Source organism: Etheostoma cragini, chromosome 5, assembly GCF_013103735.1.
Source record: "Etheostoma cragini isolate CJK2018 chromosome 5, CSU_Ecrag_1.0, whole genome shotgun sequence".
NCBI lineage: Eukaryota > Metazoa > Chordata > Actinopteri > Perciformes > Percidae > Etheostoma > Etheostoma cragini.
The window spans coordinates 12,230,683-12,248,042 of record NC_048411.1 but is presented as its reverse complement, the minus strand read 5'-3'; the positions used below and the strand labels follow the sequence as shown (position 1 = coordinate 12,248,042).

The window sequence follows — 17,360 nt, the reverse complement described above, 5'->3', positions numbered from 1 at the left end:
GGAAAGGGATGGGCACATGGCTCTGCATCTGCTTGAAAAAAAATCTCTGGGGTGAGCCAATTAGACGCTGGGTGACACCACTATCCTCCCAGCTAGCTAGTAAATCTTGCGCCACAAGACAGCCCACGTGCCTCTGTTTAATGAACGTGCAAGTTTTAACACTGACACGCGAACAAGCACGAAGACACACACAAAAAAATATGTTGAGTACACAGTGACATTGGAGATAGTTAAACATGGGACAACTAAGTTTTTGAATGCCTATGGTCACTTGCTTTAATGGCAGATGTGTCTAAAGAGACTGAGTATTAACTTATATCATTCAATCATCATTGGAATGACTGACATACATCACATCCAGAGAGGGCTTATATCCCAGATGACAACAGCTACCCACATAGACCCACTCCTGCCTGACCCCTATGGATCTTTGAAATAATATGAGTAGGGTCGGAATTCAATAGCAACCATCCTTCTGAAAACCTTATTAATATCATGCATACCTTAAGGATCAGTTATAATAATTGTAAGTAACTTGTACATGTTCTCACGTACCTCTAGTGCTAAGATTACAGCAATGTAGATTGATTGTTTTATTTGCCTGGGTTTTGAGATATAAATCTCTGCAATTTATGCCTCCACACCAAAACAATAGACACACATGTAGTATTGGTATTGTAATGTTTTTTTGCGGTCTGACCAGTTTTTCCTACTACCCAAAAATATTCCTAAGGGACAAATATCTAAATACCTCAACACATGGTCCACTCAATAGTTTTTTCTAAGCTTCCCATCATATCACATGATCTTCCTCAGCAGATCGGAGTTTCTCAATTGTCATAACAATTTTCCCATTTGGGACATTGACCTCGGAATCAACTGAAACTGAGAATATGGACATTTGAAAATCCACATTTCCATGACAGCTTGGAAACTCCATCTGCTATGATCAAATGTTTTTTGCAGTTTTCAAGGTCAAGAATAAAAAATCTCCCCATCTCAAAATCTAATTTTGGGTGAACTGGGATGGTGAACACTGGGATCTGGCAAGACTTTCACAGCTATGCTTCATGTTTGCTATATCACTGAAGGTACATTGGGCCTCATTCACAAATCTGTGCTGAAACCGTGCATACTAACGTTCAATATTTCCTGACCTTAATTTATTTGTACTCTACAAAACAAATTCAGAACTGCCTCAAATCATGCATACACACAAATGATAAAAGCCCGGCTGATGGTAACATTTGGCCAACGCACAAGTAATTGGCCAAATGTATTATATATCTATGAAATTGACCTCCTTTCATCCTTATCAATTATTGTCATAGTTAAAATATTTAACTATAAAACGTTGTGTCCCAGTCTAGCTTACAATGGAGTATATGAGGTCTTTACTTAAGGTCAAGGGAATTATTAATGACACAGTTATAATGGTCTCATGACAGCCAACGTAAAAAAGAAAAACCAATTAATTACAGTTTAATGTAATGTTAACAAGAAAAGACTCCGGACACTTGGCGGAACGTCGATGACTCTGTGAGGTCTGGGCTGCAGCCTGGTGCTGCGGCCCGGACCTCCAACTTGCGCAGGTGTTTGGTCCCTTGTCTTGTGTCTGTCTGTGTGTGTGTCTGTTTGTGTTTGTCTGTTTCAGCATGTGTTGTTTTGTCTCCCACCTTCCCGTTTTCCCTCTCTGGTTTTTTTTTGCCCTGGGAGGCGTTCCTATGCCCCAGTGTATTGTGTGTGACTGTTTGTGGATGTTTGTGGTTTCTGAGTTAAAAGATAAAAGAAAGAAAAAATGTGATCACAAAAAGTGTAATGTTAACACAAACCAAGATGCTTTCTTTAAGTTTAATATTTAGCCCTGCCTGTGACATATCTATGTTTAGGTTAATTTGAAGTTGTCTTTACACAAACATCTCAAACAGCGCTAACTCTGCATTAAAAGTGTCATAATTTACCAAATGACACTTCATGACAGTCACAAATATTCATAAAGATTCCTTTATGTGTATGATATGTATCATGTCATGGTGCCATGTTAGTCTTATGCACACCCCTTCAAATAAAGGTTTACCCATTTCTCTTTAGAACCGTTTTCTTCATGATACACCTCTAGGCAACCGTATTACGGGGATAATAAGAGGATGCTGATTGCAAACAGCGAGCACACGCCTGTCCCTTTAGAATGTTTCTAATTCACTCACATACGCACGGTGGAAAGAACTAAATTGGCCAGTGCGCACATGTCATGAATCCAGCGGTAAATCTGCAGCCACAATTCTATTGTGGGCAAAATTAAGAATATTTATACACATATATTTGTAAATGAGGCCCAATGATTTGGAAGCAGTAAAAAATGTCATAAGAAAATTGTTAGACTCAAAGCTTAATAACTTTTATCAAGGTGGACCCAAAATAGAGCCTGCGATCAGGACCCATCTGTGTTAGTGATGCAACAGGATCATTTCAAAAGAGGGGCTATTCCAATTGTAGCTTTTTAACATCAACAAATCATTATCACATTTCCACAGTTTGAGAACTGAATATGGTTAGTAAAAACGAATTTACAGAAAAGATTGACTGTGCCTCTTGGGTTGGGTACTTTTGGGTATTTTTACCTGAAATTCGGTTCTGTTATCTTTTTTCCGTACTTTTTCTCTGTAATAACAAAAAATATTTCCAGTTGTAAATATTATACCAAACCTATTTATCCTATTGACTTAGAACATTTAGTTATTTATTTAAAACGTTTTAGACACCGCACAAAATAAAACACCTCCTTCTCGCCTCCCAAACCCATCCCTAGAATCATTAAATTAAATAATTATTAATATGTTACACTGCTTTTTATTATTGTATTTGTATCTTATTCTATTATAGCCTATTCTTTCATTTTCTCTCTTTTTAATTGCTCTTTAAATGTTTTATGTGAAGCACTTTGGATTGCCTTGTTGCCTTGCCTTACAGCCTGTCAGTTAGTTCCCAGGGCATAGAGAACAATGTTGGGGCTGCAATCTCCAGCCTGTCAGTCAGTCACCACTTTATACCAATCACAATTGTCTTGGGACCACTTTCTACTTCCTGTAACAGTGCAGCGAATGCTGTTCGCGTGGAGTTTTGATAACTGTAACCAGACTAGCAACGACTTTACCGACATCGCCCTGGCTCACTGTGACTTTAACTTACTGCTGAATTAACGTAATTTCGCTCTATCCGCACCTATGCGTGTGTGTCGGAGCTGAGCCTCACTCTCTGTCCCCATGCAGAGACAGAGGGCAGATGAGACATGCTACCAGGTACTGAAATTTGACACCGTTTGATTTAACGTGAATTGATTCTCGGTAGTACCAATGTAATTTCGTCCTAGGGCTGGACAATACTGACAAATGTGAAATTGCGATATCGATATTAGGTTTGACATTTTAAACATGTAAAATTACAAAAGTTACGAGAAAATGCATAAAATTAGATTTATAACTAATTAAAAACAGTTTTCTTACAACACAAGGCTTATTTCATATATTGTCATATTGGACTGGTACAACATTAATAAATAAATAAGGACCATGTCTACAGAACAGGACATGTTTTACAGGTGGGACAGTATAAAACAAATAAAGAGAACAGGACACAACTTTTCTTACGCTTCTGATTCTTTCCGTTTTGTCGTCTATTTCTTCACTTACACTGTCGCTCTGTTGAAATACGCTCCATAAGGCTTGTCACGTAGTGGAACCGTGCGCTGACGTGCACTAAAATCTGCAAGTGGCACAGCCACTGGCCAATGAAATCATGATCATTATAACGTTTCAGGCAAGATCTACATCAAACACAACTAAGCCACACAGTCAACTTAATGTACATTGAGTTGATACATCTTGCACCCCTAGTCAATACCCCAAAAAAGTACAGAATTCGGTACCCAATCCTAGACTCTACACTGCATTTTGCAGTGTGAAAACAGTCACTAAAAGAACCGCAATATTTCAGCCAATGTAATTAAATAATGTTTACTAGTGCTACTGCATATGTAGCACCTGCAACATAAGCATGAATGAATAAATTAATTAGGACCCGTTAGGTTATTGGCCATCCTGCTGGAGAGCAGAGCATCGCTTTGTGCTTGCTGGATGGGATGAGGAAGAGGATCAAATCAAAGTGACACCACCTCTGCTTCGGGGGGGATTCAGATGAAGGGGTTGACAAATCGCTAAGCTTTTCATAACAGGTCCATGATGCTACAACACTATGACACTTGACACGAGGATTAGATGACTCAAGAAATCTCCACTCCACTAAGTAAGACTTGTCATAAGGGAGCTTAAAGTGGTACTCCAAGGCACCAACCAAGGCCCCAACCAAGGCTAAAGTCCGGGTCTTGTAATGTCATCATCTGTTTCCCAAAAGGACTGTTTTAGTCATAAAAACAACTTGAATCCCATCCTCACAAGCCCTTCTAAGCTGCTATTACATATAAACTGTATTTCAAGATGCCACTTTAAACTATGCAGGTTTAATTCAGTCAGGAAATTCGGACTCCAATCATGAACTAAATCTTTTCCTTCCCATCGCATTAAATGAATCAGACTCTCTATTGTCCGTACTCCGAGAAGTGAAACTGAGAATTACAGCCGGGAAGCTGCGCTGCTGTAATGACCTACTGTGCTGCTGGGTTTTGAATTGGATTATTCCTCTTCCCCCCGGTAGACAGAAACAAAGAAATCATATCAATCAGGTAAATAAAACACCGGTCATTCAATACAAAGGAAAAGGGCACAGAGTCACCCTGGGGTCACCCACACTCCTGATATTTCACTCCTTTATGCTTTCACTCTCCTATTCTATGGCTCTACCCATGGGCTATATTCCAGTCCAAGCGCTCATCTTCACACTGAACACTAACACATAAGGTGCTTCCCACACACAAACAAATGCAGTCCTACACTGGCGTGCTTGCCTTGAACACAAAAATACATGCAAACTTGCAGAATACATGCTCTAAAAGTTAGGCCTCTGTATTTTGCCACCTAAGATATAAGTCTATAGCTATGCTAGCAGCAACTGTTTCACCTTATGGAGGCGCGAGGGCTGAACAATTAATTGAATTTGCAACAATATCGCGATATGTTAAAACGTAATTTCCTAATCGCAAAGGCTGCAATTTGGTCACGTAACTCGCCAGAGCAAATCAGTCTAAACTCCTATATAAAGCATACCCTGAGCAGAGTTATGTCATTCAAACAACTCTGATTTGTAGTTTAAAACTTTAACCATTTTAATAAAATAAAGGATTTTTTTCAGGTTTGAGTCCATACATGCAGTCAATGGATACACCAAAGGGGTGGACCGACTAACAGACCAACATAGCCATAATAGCGGCATGGATAAAAACAGGAAAGGTCTCTGTAAACATCAGTTTACTCATTAATGCTCTTTTAGTGAGCTGAAGCTTGAATGAAAAAGAATGACAGAGACAAAATCATAAGGTCAGTAAAAGGTGGATGAGGATAAAAAAATACATCAAATTGCAACAAACACCTATTGTTTTACAGTAAATTATATGCCCTGTTGTGTAGAGACAAACACACAGGACAAGTAAGATCTCTCTCTACAGAGAATAACAAAGGCAGATCAATACAGTAAGTGGTAGGTTGTACATTGCAGAGGCTCCTAGTTATAGCACATATCAGTCCAAAAGATGCTTGCAGAGTCTGAGGCTATCAAGGCAGGAGTCAAAGTACCTGGACATCAAACCGCACTAAGCTCCCTCTACCACCTCTTGTCCTTTCCTCTCTCCTTTCTCATCAGCCAGAAGGAGCTTAAAGGAAAAGAGCTCAGGTTGGGTAACAGACACAAGAAGCTTTTTTTTCACAACAAGCTGTCCAACAATGACCTATAAAATTCCTCTAAGAAGCTCGCCTCATTCTTTCTCTCTCTCGCCCCTTTTATTTGGGCATGATGAGGATCCATTTCAATAACCCTGATCTCACAATTCTGCTTTCAGGGAGTTATGTAACAGCTGCGCTATTAGAATAACAATTGGGTGGAGAGATTAACGCAATCGGCCAAGGAGAGAGATTGAGAGGAAGATGAAGGGAGGCACTAGGAGGGAAATCTAAGGAAGCCCCTCACAATACGACACATCATTTCATGTGCTGTCTCACGAATAAACAGATTTAACAGTGCAGTGGGAGGCGAACACAGACAGATGCTGCTAGTGTTAATGTGTTTTGGAGGTTTACACAAACCTGTTAGGAGATTAATGCTTTGCTGAAAGCACTGCAGTCCTACGTGTCAGTTCAGGTTCATTTACAATCATCAGTTGGGAAGCACACCAATAAATGTGTCTTGCAGGCTTTCTATGATTACAGAGATAACAACACAAAATAAGCGGGTGCTGATGGCTTCAGTCTTAAAATGAAATGAGTCACTGCAGTTAGGATGAAACTGAAAACCTGGTGGAGTATCTTCATCACTACAACAACTTAAAAATATCCATTGGCTTTGGAGTTTTGGGGAAGCCAAACCCCTGGAGAGAGGGAGTGCCTTCTGGATGCTTGATGTCATATTGCTCTTGTTTATTTCATTTTTCTTCCTCTATTTTAACAAAGAATGGACAGTAACTTTTAAAGAGGGGAGTCATCTCGTCTCTCAAATCAAATAAATCTGATTAGGTTAGGTGGGGTATCTGCTTTGGAATCACTCATAAATAAAGACCTGCTATCGCCCTGGTAAGGGGAGGAGGTTGGAGGAGAGAGGTGGGGGTTGGTGAATTGGCCTCACGTGTGCCTTGCTGCCCAGCTTTAATTAAAGCAGAGTAGGCTACAGCTCCCGGCCAAACCGCCCCAGCAGCACTTACTGTAGAGGTAAGGAGCTGGACTCACTGAGGCTCATTTCCAGGCTCCATCAACGTGAGTGAGTGCATTGACAACACCTCCTGAGTCATCTGTCTAAGGGGTTCCACAGGTCCATCTAAGCCACGGACACACACACACACACACACCTTATGAAGGCTAATAAAATTCTTAACTAAGATGTGGTAGATCTATGTGGAAGTCCAGTAAAATGCAGTTATACAGCAACTACATACTCCAGAAAACCCCAACTGCAGAGGAATGAAGAGTAAAATATCCAATTTGTCTTGGAACAGAAATTAAATACAAGAGCAGGGTTTTTCCACATTGTTCCCACTAATTAAAAAATACAGAATCTATGAATATGCAAATGTATCTTCTACTTCATTCTCTCAATACTGGGATTAGAGTGTAACAGCCAGCCTAGCTCCTTCCAAAGATACCAAAGCAGCACCTCTAAAGTCCACTGAATAACACATTACATATCTTGTTTGCTTAATCTGTACAGAAACAAAGTATAAAACAGTTGTGGTATTACAGCTGGTTGTGCGAGAGCAGTGAATCCTGAAGTTTGGTCCTCACCCTAAGGTTGCCAGGCAACCGACAGTGACTCCAGGAAGTTATTGCTCGGGCTGAGAAATAGCCCGGCAGCTTGAGTGGTATTGATCTTCTCATCTAAAAGTTAGCCAGAAAGTGAATTGTTTTGTAGCATATTTACAAAAAATATTTTTAAATCACTAGCATGTGAACAAGCAATAATCGTTGCAGCCCTTGTTGGAAGGACCAGCTAATATCAGTCTAGTGAAACCCATGAAAAGGGGAAATCAGAAGCCACTGTTTACATAGATATTAACTGAACGCAAGTTCAAGATGAGAGACAAAGATCCACACCCATTTATACTATTTACATGTTGCAGCAGCTAATGACATTGATTAACAGTTTGACCTGAAGAATGGTTTATTTATTGTGTTAATGTTAATGTTAATTTAAAATGCATCACTTTGATCACAGAAGCTAGTGAGGGTACAGGTACGCCAGGTAAGCAGGACTGATTAGCAGATAGGTCGCTGTAGTTGCCTCTGATGGGCTTAGTCACTGCTGCAGCACCCCTAATCCACTGCACCAAACCTGGAAACACACTCAAAACACACAGTCATGCATGGACACAAACACAGCCCCAACACCTGCAGCAATACAGTACCAATCTGTCTCAGACACCGACACATTAACCTCAGTTAAGGCTCCACTTCCTGTTAAGGCATGGAGGGTAAGAGATTTTGGAGGGCAGACAGAGACGAGGCCAGTGCTGATCCACTGCTACCACCTCTGCTTTATATGAAGGAGACAGAACTTAGATATTACTTTCACCTTTGCCATGTTCACTGGCAGCCATGTTAGCTGCACAGTCCTGCACCAAGGCTGTTTAGGAATCTGAAAGTCTATGCGGCTGACGTTCACCTTTAAGATGCCTGATGGGCTGTGATATACAGCTGCAGCCAACACCTCTGAGTGCTGGGCAATATAAAGCAACAATGGAGCCATAGTGCATCCTAACCAGACTTATTGTATTGATGAGTCCGAGTAGCAGCACCACTAAATGGTCAGTCCTCAGCTGCTAAGGCTTTCTCTGCACTTCACTGCCTTGCAAGTAGTGAACAAGCTTGACTTAACAGAACCTGGATGTGCACACAAATGTTGACCCTTTAGCTATATCAAACAGACTCTACACATGATCTTGCAACTCTTCACATCAACACAGTTTATAGAGCTAAAGCCGGAAACTAATGAACTGTTTAATTTTCTTTTGCTATTTGCAACTTCTTTTGTCTTATTTTACAGTAAATTACTGTAAATTGAATATCTTTGAGTTTTGTACTATTAAGAGAAAACATCCGGCATCTCCTTTGGCCATTTTCACAATTTTTTACATTTTATAGACCAGACAATTCATTTAATAATCATTCAAAAAGAAATTAATTGTCAGATTACAACTAAATTTAACCACATTATTTGCATGAACATACTGCAGATTTACAATTTGGATGTTTGTCCAAAAGAAAAATATGCACCAATTTTGATAAATCAGGCATTTGGGCATTATAATAAGAAGAAAAGAAGACTGATTGATGAAAATCCATTTTGGCTGAAGCCCTATTCACAACAATAGGGTAATGTAAAGAGATTTGCATATGCATTCCTATGGCAATACACTGTAAGCAGATGAAAACTTACTGAAGCAAAACTCATTAATGCTCCAACCAAATGAATGAAAGGCAAAAGACACCAGAGAGAAATCCATATTGTGATACACAAAAATACTACCCTGGACATACATCCTGAATGAGACCATTGTATTTGTTAAACACCCTGAGGGCTCACCAAGTACTGATCACATACTGTGGCTCGAAACCAACTGGTAACGGGAGGAAACAGATCTCTAAATAGTCATAAGAGTCCAACTGAACCAGCTCACAAGAAAAATGTAGTTTATTGTTTTGTTAAGAATTTGCAATTAGATGTTATATTTAAACTTGCATTGTTTTGTAACTCAGAAATGCCATGAATATAAAGACAATGCTAGTTCTGTGTTGTGTTCACAAATGTTTACCTGGAGAGTTCATGAACTTAATTTTCTAACAGTCCATTTAGAAATAAATGCCAGTTTAACATTGTCTATGACCTTGAAATAATCCTCAGTCTTTAAATTAGTAAATGGCTTAAAATGAAAATCACACTAGATACGTTTTTACCTGCCATGCTGATATGAGACAAACAACACAAATACAGCAAAGCAGTGCTTCATACTTCAGGACCATTTTCGCCAGGTAGGCCACTTCACACTAAAGCAGCTATAGATGTAGACACAAACCCACATACAGAATGAAGTGAAAATAAGTGCTGGCTAGGACAATCGGCCTTTGTTCACATCCTGACAATGCTCATTTTTCAAGAGGACCAAACTCATCAATAACAGTAATTTGAGGACAGCATTAGCCACTGCTCAGCAACTGACCTGAGCTGTAGAACACCACCACACCATGAAGCCAATTAAAATGGCTTCAATTTGATAACAAATTGTTAGCTTTATGACTCTGAACATTCATTAGCGGACTAAGATTTGTGTCCCCACAGGGATGGAACTAATCATGTAAATCACCAACATACATTAGCCGCAAATAGTACATTAAAGGGATTAAAACAATAAAGAGGGTAAAAAATTAAATGAATATCATTAAAAGATTCAAAATTAAAATATATTACTAGAAAATAACATGTTTTTGACTTTTAAGAGCCCAGCTAGCAGCCCCCAGAGTCCATAAGACCAACTCAACTAAATAACCAGGTGACAGTCTAAAGTAACCTGGTGCCACCGTCTTCCTTTCAGAGCCCTGTGCTCCTGCTATTGCAATTAACAATACCAGAGCAATAACAAATCAACCACATTTCATGTCATTTTTGCAACAATTCATTGCACAAGACATGTAAATCAACAAAAAGAAGCTATGAGTGATTTATAATAACTGAAAACATCCATTGTGCACAATAAATGCGTCTGGCGAGGAATGAAACTGAAGCTTACATAACAAAAGCCTGGTTTGCAGCTAACAAAATGATACAGAAGGAAACTGGTGAGTGTGCATGTGTGTTAGTATGTGTGTGGGCAAAATGTATAGGGTTAAATAAAAAGCTAAAAAGTTTTCCATTGAGAAAAATGTTGACCTTTGCTGCTCCGCGAGGATAGGGACACTCCTGAGGTACAGGTCAACACACAAGACAGCTGATGAAACAATTCATTAAAAACAGGTGTCGAGTGGCAAAGAATGAAAATAACCCAAGTGTGACGGTGGTTTGGTTAACCCTTGTAATGCAAGGGAACTTCTAAATTACAGACTGTAGAATATGACTATGTAGCTGCGGGCATCAGAGAGGAAACAAAGAGGGCACTGGAGAGAAAGAGTGCAAATTCCCCCAGTGTTAACATCTGCTCCAGAAACCAGGAATGGCTGTAAGCCAGTGTTAAAAAAAGGAAGAGAGGTTGGGAGGGGGAGCTGGAGGGGGGTCAGGAAGCTTATTTGAAAGACTTAAGCTGCATGGTTACGTAAGTGATATGGGATCCTCTGAAACCTCATGTATGAAAACCATACACTTTCAGTCAAAGTTGGGATGCATTAGTACCCTCGCCAGAAATCCTATCCCTGCTTTATCCATACTGTTAGAGCTGCAGGCTTTCCCTTCTTGAATCTCATCTTTCCAAACATGCACATAAAGCACTTGCACACACGCGCACATGCACAAATCTCTGCAACGACTTTCACATTCCCGGTCCTTTTAGCAAAAGGTTGATAAGACCTTTCTCCTAGAGCGGTTAGAGGTGGAAAATATGGAGAAACCTTACAGTAACTCGTTGGCTCATGTCATTGCAGACAGTGTGGTGGTTTGTGTGTGTCAGTGATGAAACAATTTTGCCCAACTCTTCCACAAAAAAAGCTGATGAGCAATCCTCTACTGAGCTATGTACTCCAGGTGTATCCGAGTCATATCACCTTTCCCCCTGTTCACAAAAAATTTAATAATCTACTCGCTCCAGCCTTTTTGCCCCGCTCCCTTCACTGTGAAAGTGGAAGCAGTACGGTGTTTCTGTCTATAACACTGTCTCTACTGCATCAGCATCAGATTGGTTTACAGCCAGCCTGGCACCGTGCAGGCTTGCAGGGCAGCTGGACTCATACTCAGTTGCTGAGGACCAATTTGCCACCAATACACACAAGCACAATCTGCGGATGACTCATTTTTATTAATGAGTTTCAGTGAAATCCAATGAGAGGCCAAAGGAATGAAGTAGACTCTGCAGCTTAGTTTTACATCCCTACAGTCGGTGTATGGCAGAGCAGAGACGTAATGTTTACAACGAGCCCTGCCAGTCACTCCAGCTCTGCTTGGGACTTCTCAGTCAGACACACGTTTGCGGGTTTTGCTCTGCAGTCATTAAAATGCCACCTAAAAGGAAAAGCTGAGAGGATGAGAACAGACTGCGGAAAGTAGCAAGCTTACTGTACTCAAGGATACTAGTGAGTAGTGACATTTAGACCACCATATCGCAGTGTGAAAACAAAGACAGAGAGAGGGGACGAGACAGAGAGGTAGAGAGGGACAGAGACACTGGGAGGTATAGTATTACACTGCCTTATTAGAAAAGGCAGTCATTAAGGCAGGTAGTAAGCAGTCGAGAGGAGCAGGAAAGCATGCAGTGTGTTGTACCGTTTCCCCATGTCTGTATGCACAGGGCATACATGTGTGCCAGGGAGACTGTGTGCACACACAGTAGAAACACTGACTGAGTTTCCATGTGTGCCCCGGCACCCCTGACCACAGCTTAGCATGACAGAGAAAGAAGGGGGGGGGGCTCTAAACCTTCCTGCCCCCCTCTCCAGCCACCCCTCCCTCCCCACCCTACCCCCATCAGTCCAACCCTGACTACCCCACCTGTGAATAGACCCAGTACCTTGCGTTTTTTATCCCGTGAACGACTCCTTTTTTTGTTCCTCTCCTCCTCTTTCTCTTTGCGCTCCTGTTCTAGCTGGGCTTCTAAATCCTTGTTCTTGCGGAGATGTTTGGCGGCTTGTGCCATGGTGTTGGTAGTGGGGGGGGCAGCGTTGGCGTGTCCAGATCCTAAGGCGGTGGTCTGCGGGGCAACAGTGCTGGGACCTTTACCTGGTGCCGGCCAACACTAGCGCTGCCGCTGCTGCTCTGTGTTCCTCAATGGCCCTGCAGAGTCTGCGAGCGTGCTCACCCTCTGCCTCCTCCTCCTCCTCTTCTTCTTCTTCTTCAGCAGTGCAGTCACACACACATCGGCAGTCCTCAACCGTCTGCTGTGGGATGCTACTGCAGCGCTGCTCTCTCTCTCCCTCTCTCTCTCCAATGCTCGCACACTCCAGACTCTCCTTCTCGCAATCACTCACATACACTTCCCTCAAATGTTTCTGCTGCCTTCCTCTCTGATCTCCCCCTTTCTCTGTGAAGAAGAAAAAAAGGAAAATAAGAGTAAACAGGTTTTCCCTATTTTTGACTCGTTTTCCTTTTCTACATCGCTCTTCCCTTCACTCCTTTGACATTCGGTGAAACTGCTTCGACCCACCCCACCCTCAAAGAGTCAAGAGGGATAAACTGACAGTCAGTTAAGTAATATCCAGAGCAGCTTTGAACTTAAGTCAGCTCTCCTTCCTCTCATTTCATTGATTTTGTTTCCTTTTCCTGTATTTAATTTCTCAGCATCTCATAGTCCTGCTGCGTGTCCATCTGTGGAGGATCGCTAGGCTGCACAGGGAAGCCGTCATCACCCCAGCCAATCACGCAATCACTCACACGGATAACAGAGGAAATAAAATAATAACCTAAAACATGCATGAGGGGGAAAAAAGCTGCTTCTTACTCGTTTACTCTCACTCTCTTTCTGCTCGCTTCTACCTCTCTACTGTTTAGGCGCTGCAGCAGAAAGGATTGGTAGCCCTGCAAGGATGTTGGTGCAGTGTGCTTGTGTTTATTGGAGTGAGGCTGGGAGCAATAACAGGCTATTTCATATCACAACCTGACTGTCTGTTGTAAAGTCTGATACATTAATATCCAAAGCTTTGCTTTACTGACTTCTGTTTCTGGTTATCTGCATTCCTTTTCTCCTCTTTCCCTGATCCCCCGTTATAAATTTGTGTACAATAAAAGACATATTTGATATATATGTATCTACTATAGTATAAGTGGCTTCTGTGTCTAGTGCTCATGTACACTGTATGTGTGGATATGTGCGCAGTGAGAAAGAGGTGCATAGGGAGAGAGGGGCTGATGGAGCCAGCACCTGTTTACTGGTATTGCTCTGCCTCTCTCCTTCTCCTTCCCTCCCTCCGTCCTTCCCTCCCTGCAAAGCTGCTGACGCAGGCATAAAAAAATCCTTTAACATCTCTCTTTGCCCAGCTCACTATACATCACATGCAACGTTCACACTGATACAGTAGACACACAAACACACACATGATCCACATGCATGCCAGCACACATGCTTTAGTGTCTCACACACACACACACACACACACACACACACACACACACACACACACACACACACACACACACACACACACACACACACACACACACACACACACACACACACACACACACACACACACACACACACACACACACACACACACACACACACACACACACACACACACACACACACACACACACACACACACACACACACACACACACGGGACAGCTGGTGAATGGCATTCTGCAGCCACATCTTAATTTCTCGGCTTGTTTTTCTCTCCTTCATTACTTATTATAGAGAATCACATTGGAAAATGTACAAAAACCAGCAGGATATTATCATTCTCCCTCCAGTCTCAATGAGTCATATATTTTCCTAATTCTTACAGTAATTTGTAGGTCAAAACAGTTATGTGTTGAATGACTCATGATATTAAGCCCAACTTAAATGAAAAGTGCTCCTTAAGAATATTAAAACCAGGGTGTTTCTTGGCTGCATGGAATTTTTAATGCCAAAATTATTAACAAAATAAAGATTATTATCTTTTAGAGACATTCCTTGTCTGTCTCTCTCTCTCTCCTATTCCCTGATCTGATAGCAGCTCTCTCTCTCTCTCTCTCTCCATACTGCAGCATACTAATGAATAGGACTGGTGATACTGCCTTCTGTCTGCAATGCTATTACACAAATCACTCGCTCATGTGGCCTAGCTATGACACAAACAAACACAAATACTGACGGGCTGACAGCTCTGTGGCAAGAGATCCATCCCATTATCGAACACCTGGGGAATGTATCTAAATAAATTACCAGCAGGACTGACTGCACTGCTATTAAGTAGGCCTGTCACAATAACAAATTTTGCTGGACAATACATTGTCCCAGAAATAATTGCGATAAACGATACTATTGTCGTGGACTCTTAGTCTCTGTTCACAAAAAATGCATTGGAATAAAAACCAAACACAATCAAAAACAATAAATAAAATGGAAATTAAAAACACAAACAACCAAAACAATACATAACAGATGTAAACACCAAGGATGTGCACCAAGGATGAGAGAGGGAGAATTCGTCAAAATGTCAGTTATTCGACGAAGTGAGTGCACACCATTTCACACTTTTCACATCTTGTTAATACTACTTTGTCGACTAACTTCTACCCAGTAATTGTGTACTGTTGGGAAGACGGAGACGGACCATCTGTTGTTATGCATGTTTGTTGCGTTGCCGTGTTTAGCTGCTACTGTTTTACATCAAATTCAACATACCGACTCGCTCTGGTTAAGTCAAGCGGTTTGATTCCGAAATGCTTCCACACTGCAGGTGTCGCGTTTGGCTTTGAAAACTTTTTTTTTTTTTCTACTAAGCTAGCGATTTCTTTTCATGCGGCTCTTTTTCTGCACTCTTTGGTACGCCAGGAGTCCCGCCTTCCCACACAGAGATCATGTTGCCGACTTGAGGGCTCACTCCTCCTGACGCTAAGGAACCAAGAGGGGTCATCCAGTCTCTTTGGTAGAGAGGGAGACGAGGAATCATCAAATCAATCAAATGGAATCATCTAAGGCTGAACCTGAAGAAACCCTGAGGAGAAGAGGGAATTCCACACCGACCACGTACTGACAAGCAACATGGTGGCTAGAAAGAAGAATAGCTAGAGAGACGCTTTTACAGAACAGCCCGTTTCAAAGTCTTTTTGATGCTGTGCTTTTTGGCGGCCTTCAAACCTGACATGGGTTGGCCTGGGATCCAGTGACAAGAGCATATTTTCAAAGTGCGTACTGTTTGCAACTGCATTACCATGTATCAATTATGTAACTTATGTAAGTTACTTCTCCATACTGACATGTTATGGAAACCAATGATTGGTAAATCAATCTAAATAATTTTAAATTTAAAAGAGCTAACCAAAGGATCAACCAACAGTCCAGTGCATTTAACTTGTTACAATGTATTTAAAACAGGACAAAAATATCCTAAATTTGCCAGCAAGAGAAATTAAATACTGATCTGAAGTTCAAAATTCATACTGACCTTGGAAATGGCAGCTGAGAAGCACATTAAGTAGCAGTTCTGGGGTTGGTTTCACTGCTTTAAAGTAAAACAAAAAAACTGTTTATTTTGACACATTTCAGTAATCAAATCAAATGCCATACATGGATCCACTTGATGAAATCCTCAGAAATTTACTAGCACTTTTGTGAGTGTGACAATGCTACCATTAGAGATCTCAGAAATTGCTTGGTGAAACATGCTTTTGATGAAATCACATGATCTTTATCAGCAGATGAAGTTTGCCCAGTTGTTGTTGAATTTAATTTGTTAAAATGTCCATTTATTTTGAGTACTTTAGGGGCTTCTCATCTATGTTGGCATTAAAATGCTGTTGCCAAGGTCAAGAATGAACATTGGTCCTCCTTTAAATGTTGAGTAAAAAGTAATTTGAGCATCTGTAATTTCATGGCAACTGAGCAAACCTTACAGTTGGAGACCGTTTCACAAAAGCAATTTATGAGCACGGATTAGATACAAATAATGGCAATGTCATGTTTCACAAACTGAGACACAGAGAATCTGAACATGCACTTATATATCATACATATTATTGCTGCTTAAACATGCTAAACCACTGGAATGGACTTAAACTCACATAAGCCTATTTTTGTGTTTCAGAGTGCACCCAGTGTATATCGACTGTCCCTTGGGGTGGTCCTGCCTGGGACACAAAGGGATATGTTGTGTGGACCTGGGGGGAGAAAGAAACACAGCTACTGCCCGAGTTCTCTTTAGTGTGACGGCCGGCACCCGCCAGCATATTAGCCGCTCCAGTGCTCCTCTAAAAACAGTGAAGGGGACACAACAGAGCCACACACGTACACTGTCGCACACCCACATGCATACTCACCACAGTGAGAGGAGACAGAACAGGCAGCCTAGTCAACACATGGAAACATACTGTATGTAACCTCACTGTCAAATCCAGACCCTCTGGATAGAAACACAGACAGTTATGTAAAATGTAAACAGCTAAACAATTTGTTAAATTAATTGATTTTTACACCAGCCCAGTGTTTATATAGGTCCACAATAGTTGTTAAATTAAGTTTTCAGCACTTAGTAATTAGTCACAAAACTTTATAGTGTTTTTTCAACACTACGTAACATATAGAAAAAGCATACAGAAATTGCTATCTGCAACTGCTGTTGTGACGTAAGAATAGGAATTTCTGTAGTAATATCCTACAAATTCAGGTACATTTTATGAAGCTAAAAATTTAGTTTTATTTTGTATAGGCAAAGCCTATACAATGTGCAAAGGGATAAACCTAATAGCATCAGCTGATAGAGGGCTTCACTTACACTCATAGACTCTGAAGTTACAATTTGTAACTATAGAGCAGTCCCCCACTTACAGTGCTCAGCTGATTTTGTCTAGTGGCCACTCAAAGT

General features: G+C 41.0%; 1 protein-coding gene across 3 annotated transcripts in view; it reads right to left on the bottom strand.

Annotated features, from left to right (window-relative positions):
* The window catches only part of ank1a (ankyrin 1, erythrocytic a), a 110,627-nt gene that overhangs the window by 82,027 nt on the left and 11,240 nt on the right, over positions 1-17,360 (bottom strand). For 2 of the 3 annotated variants that reach the window (XM_034872290.1, XM_034872291.1), the window contains exon 1: positions 12,362-12,487. In XM_034872290.1, coding sequence (XP_034728181.1) covers positions 12,362-12,487 — 126 coding nt within the window. Of the gene's footprint in view, positions 1-12,361; positions 12,872-17,360 lie in introns of those variants that run through there. The other variant, XM_034872298.1, reaches the window with a different exon arrangement.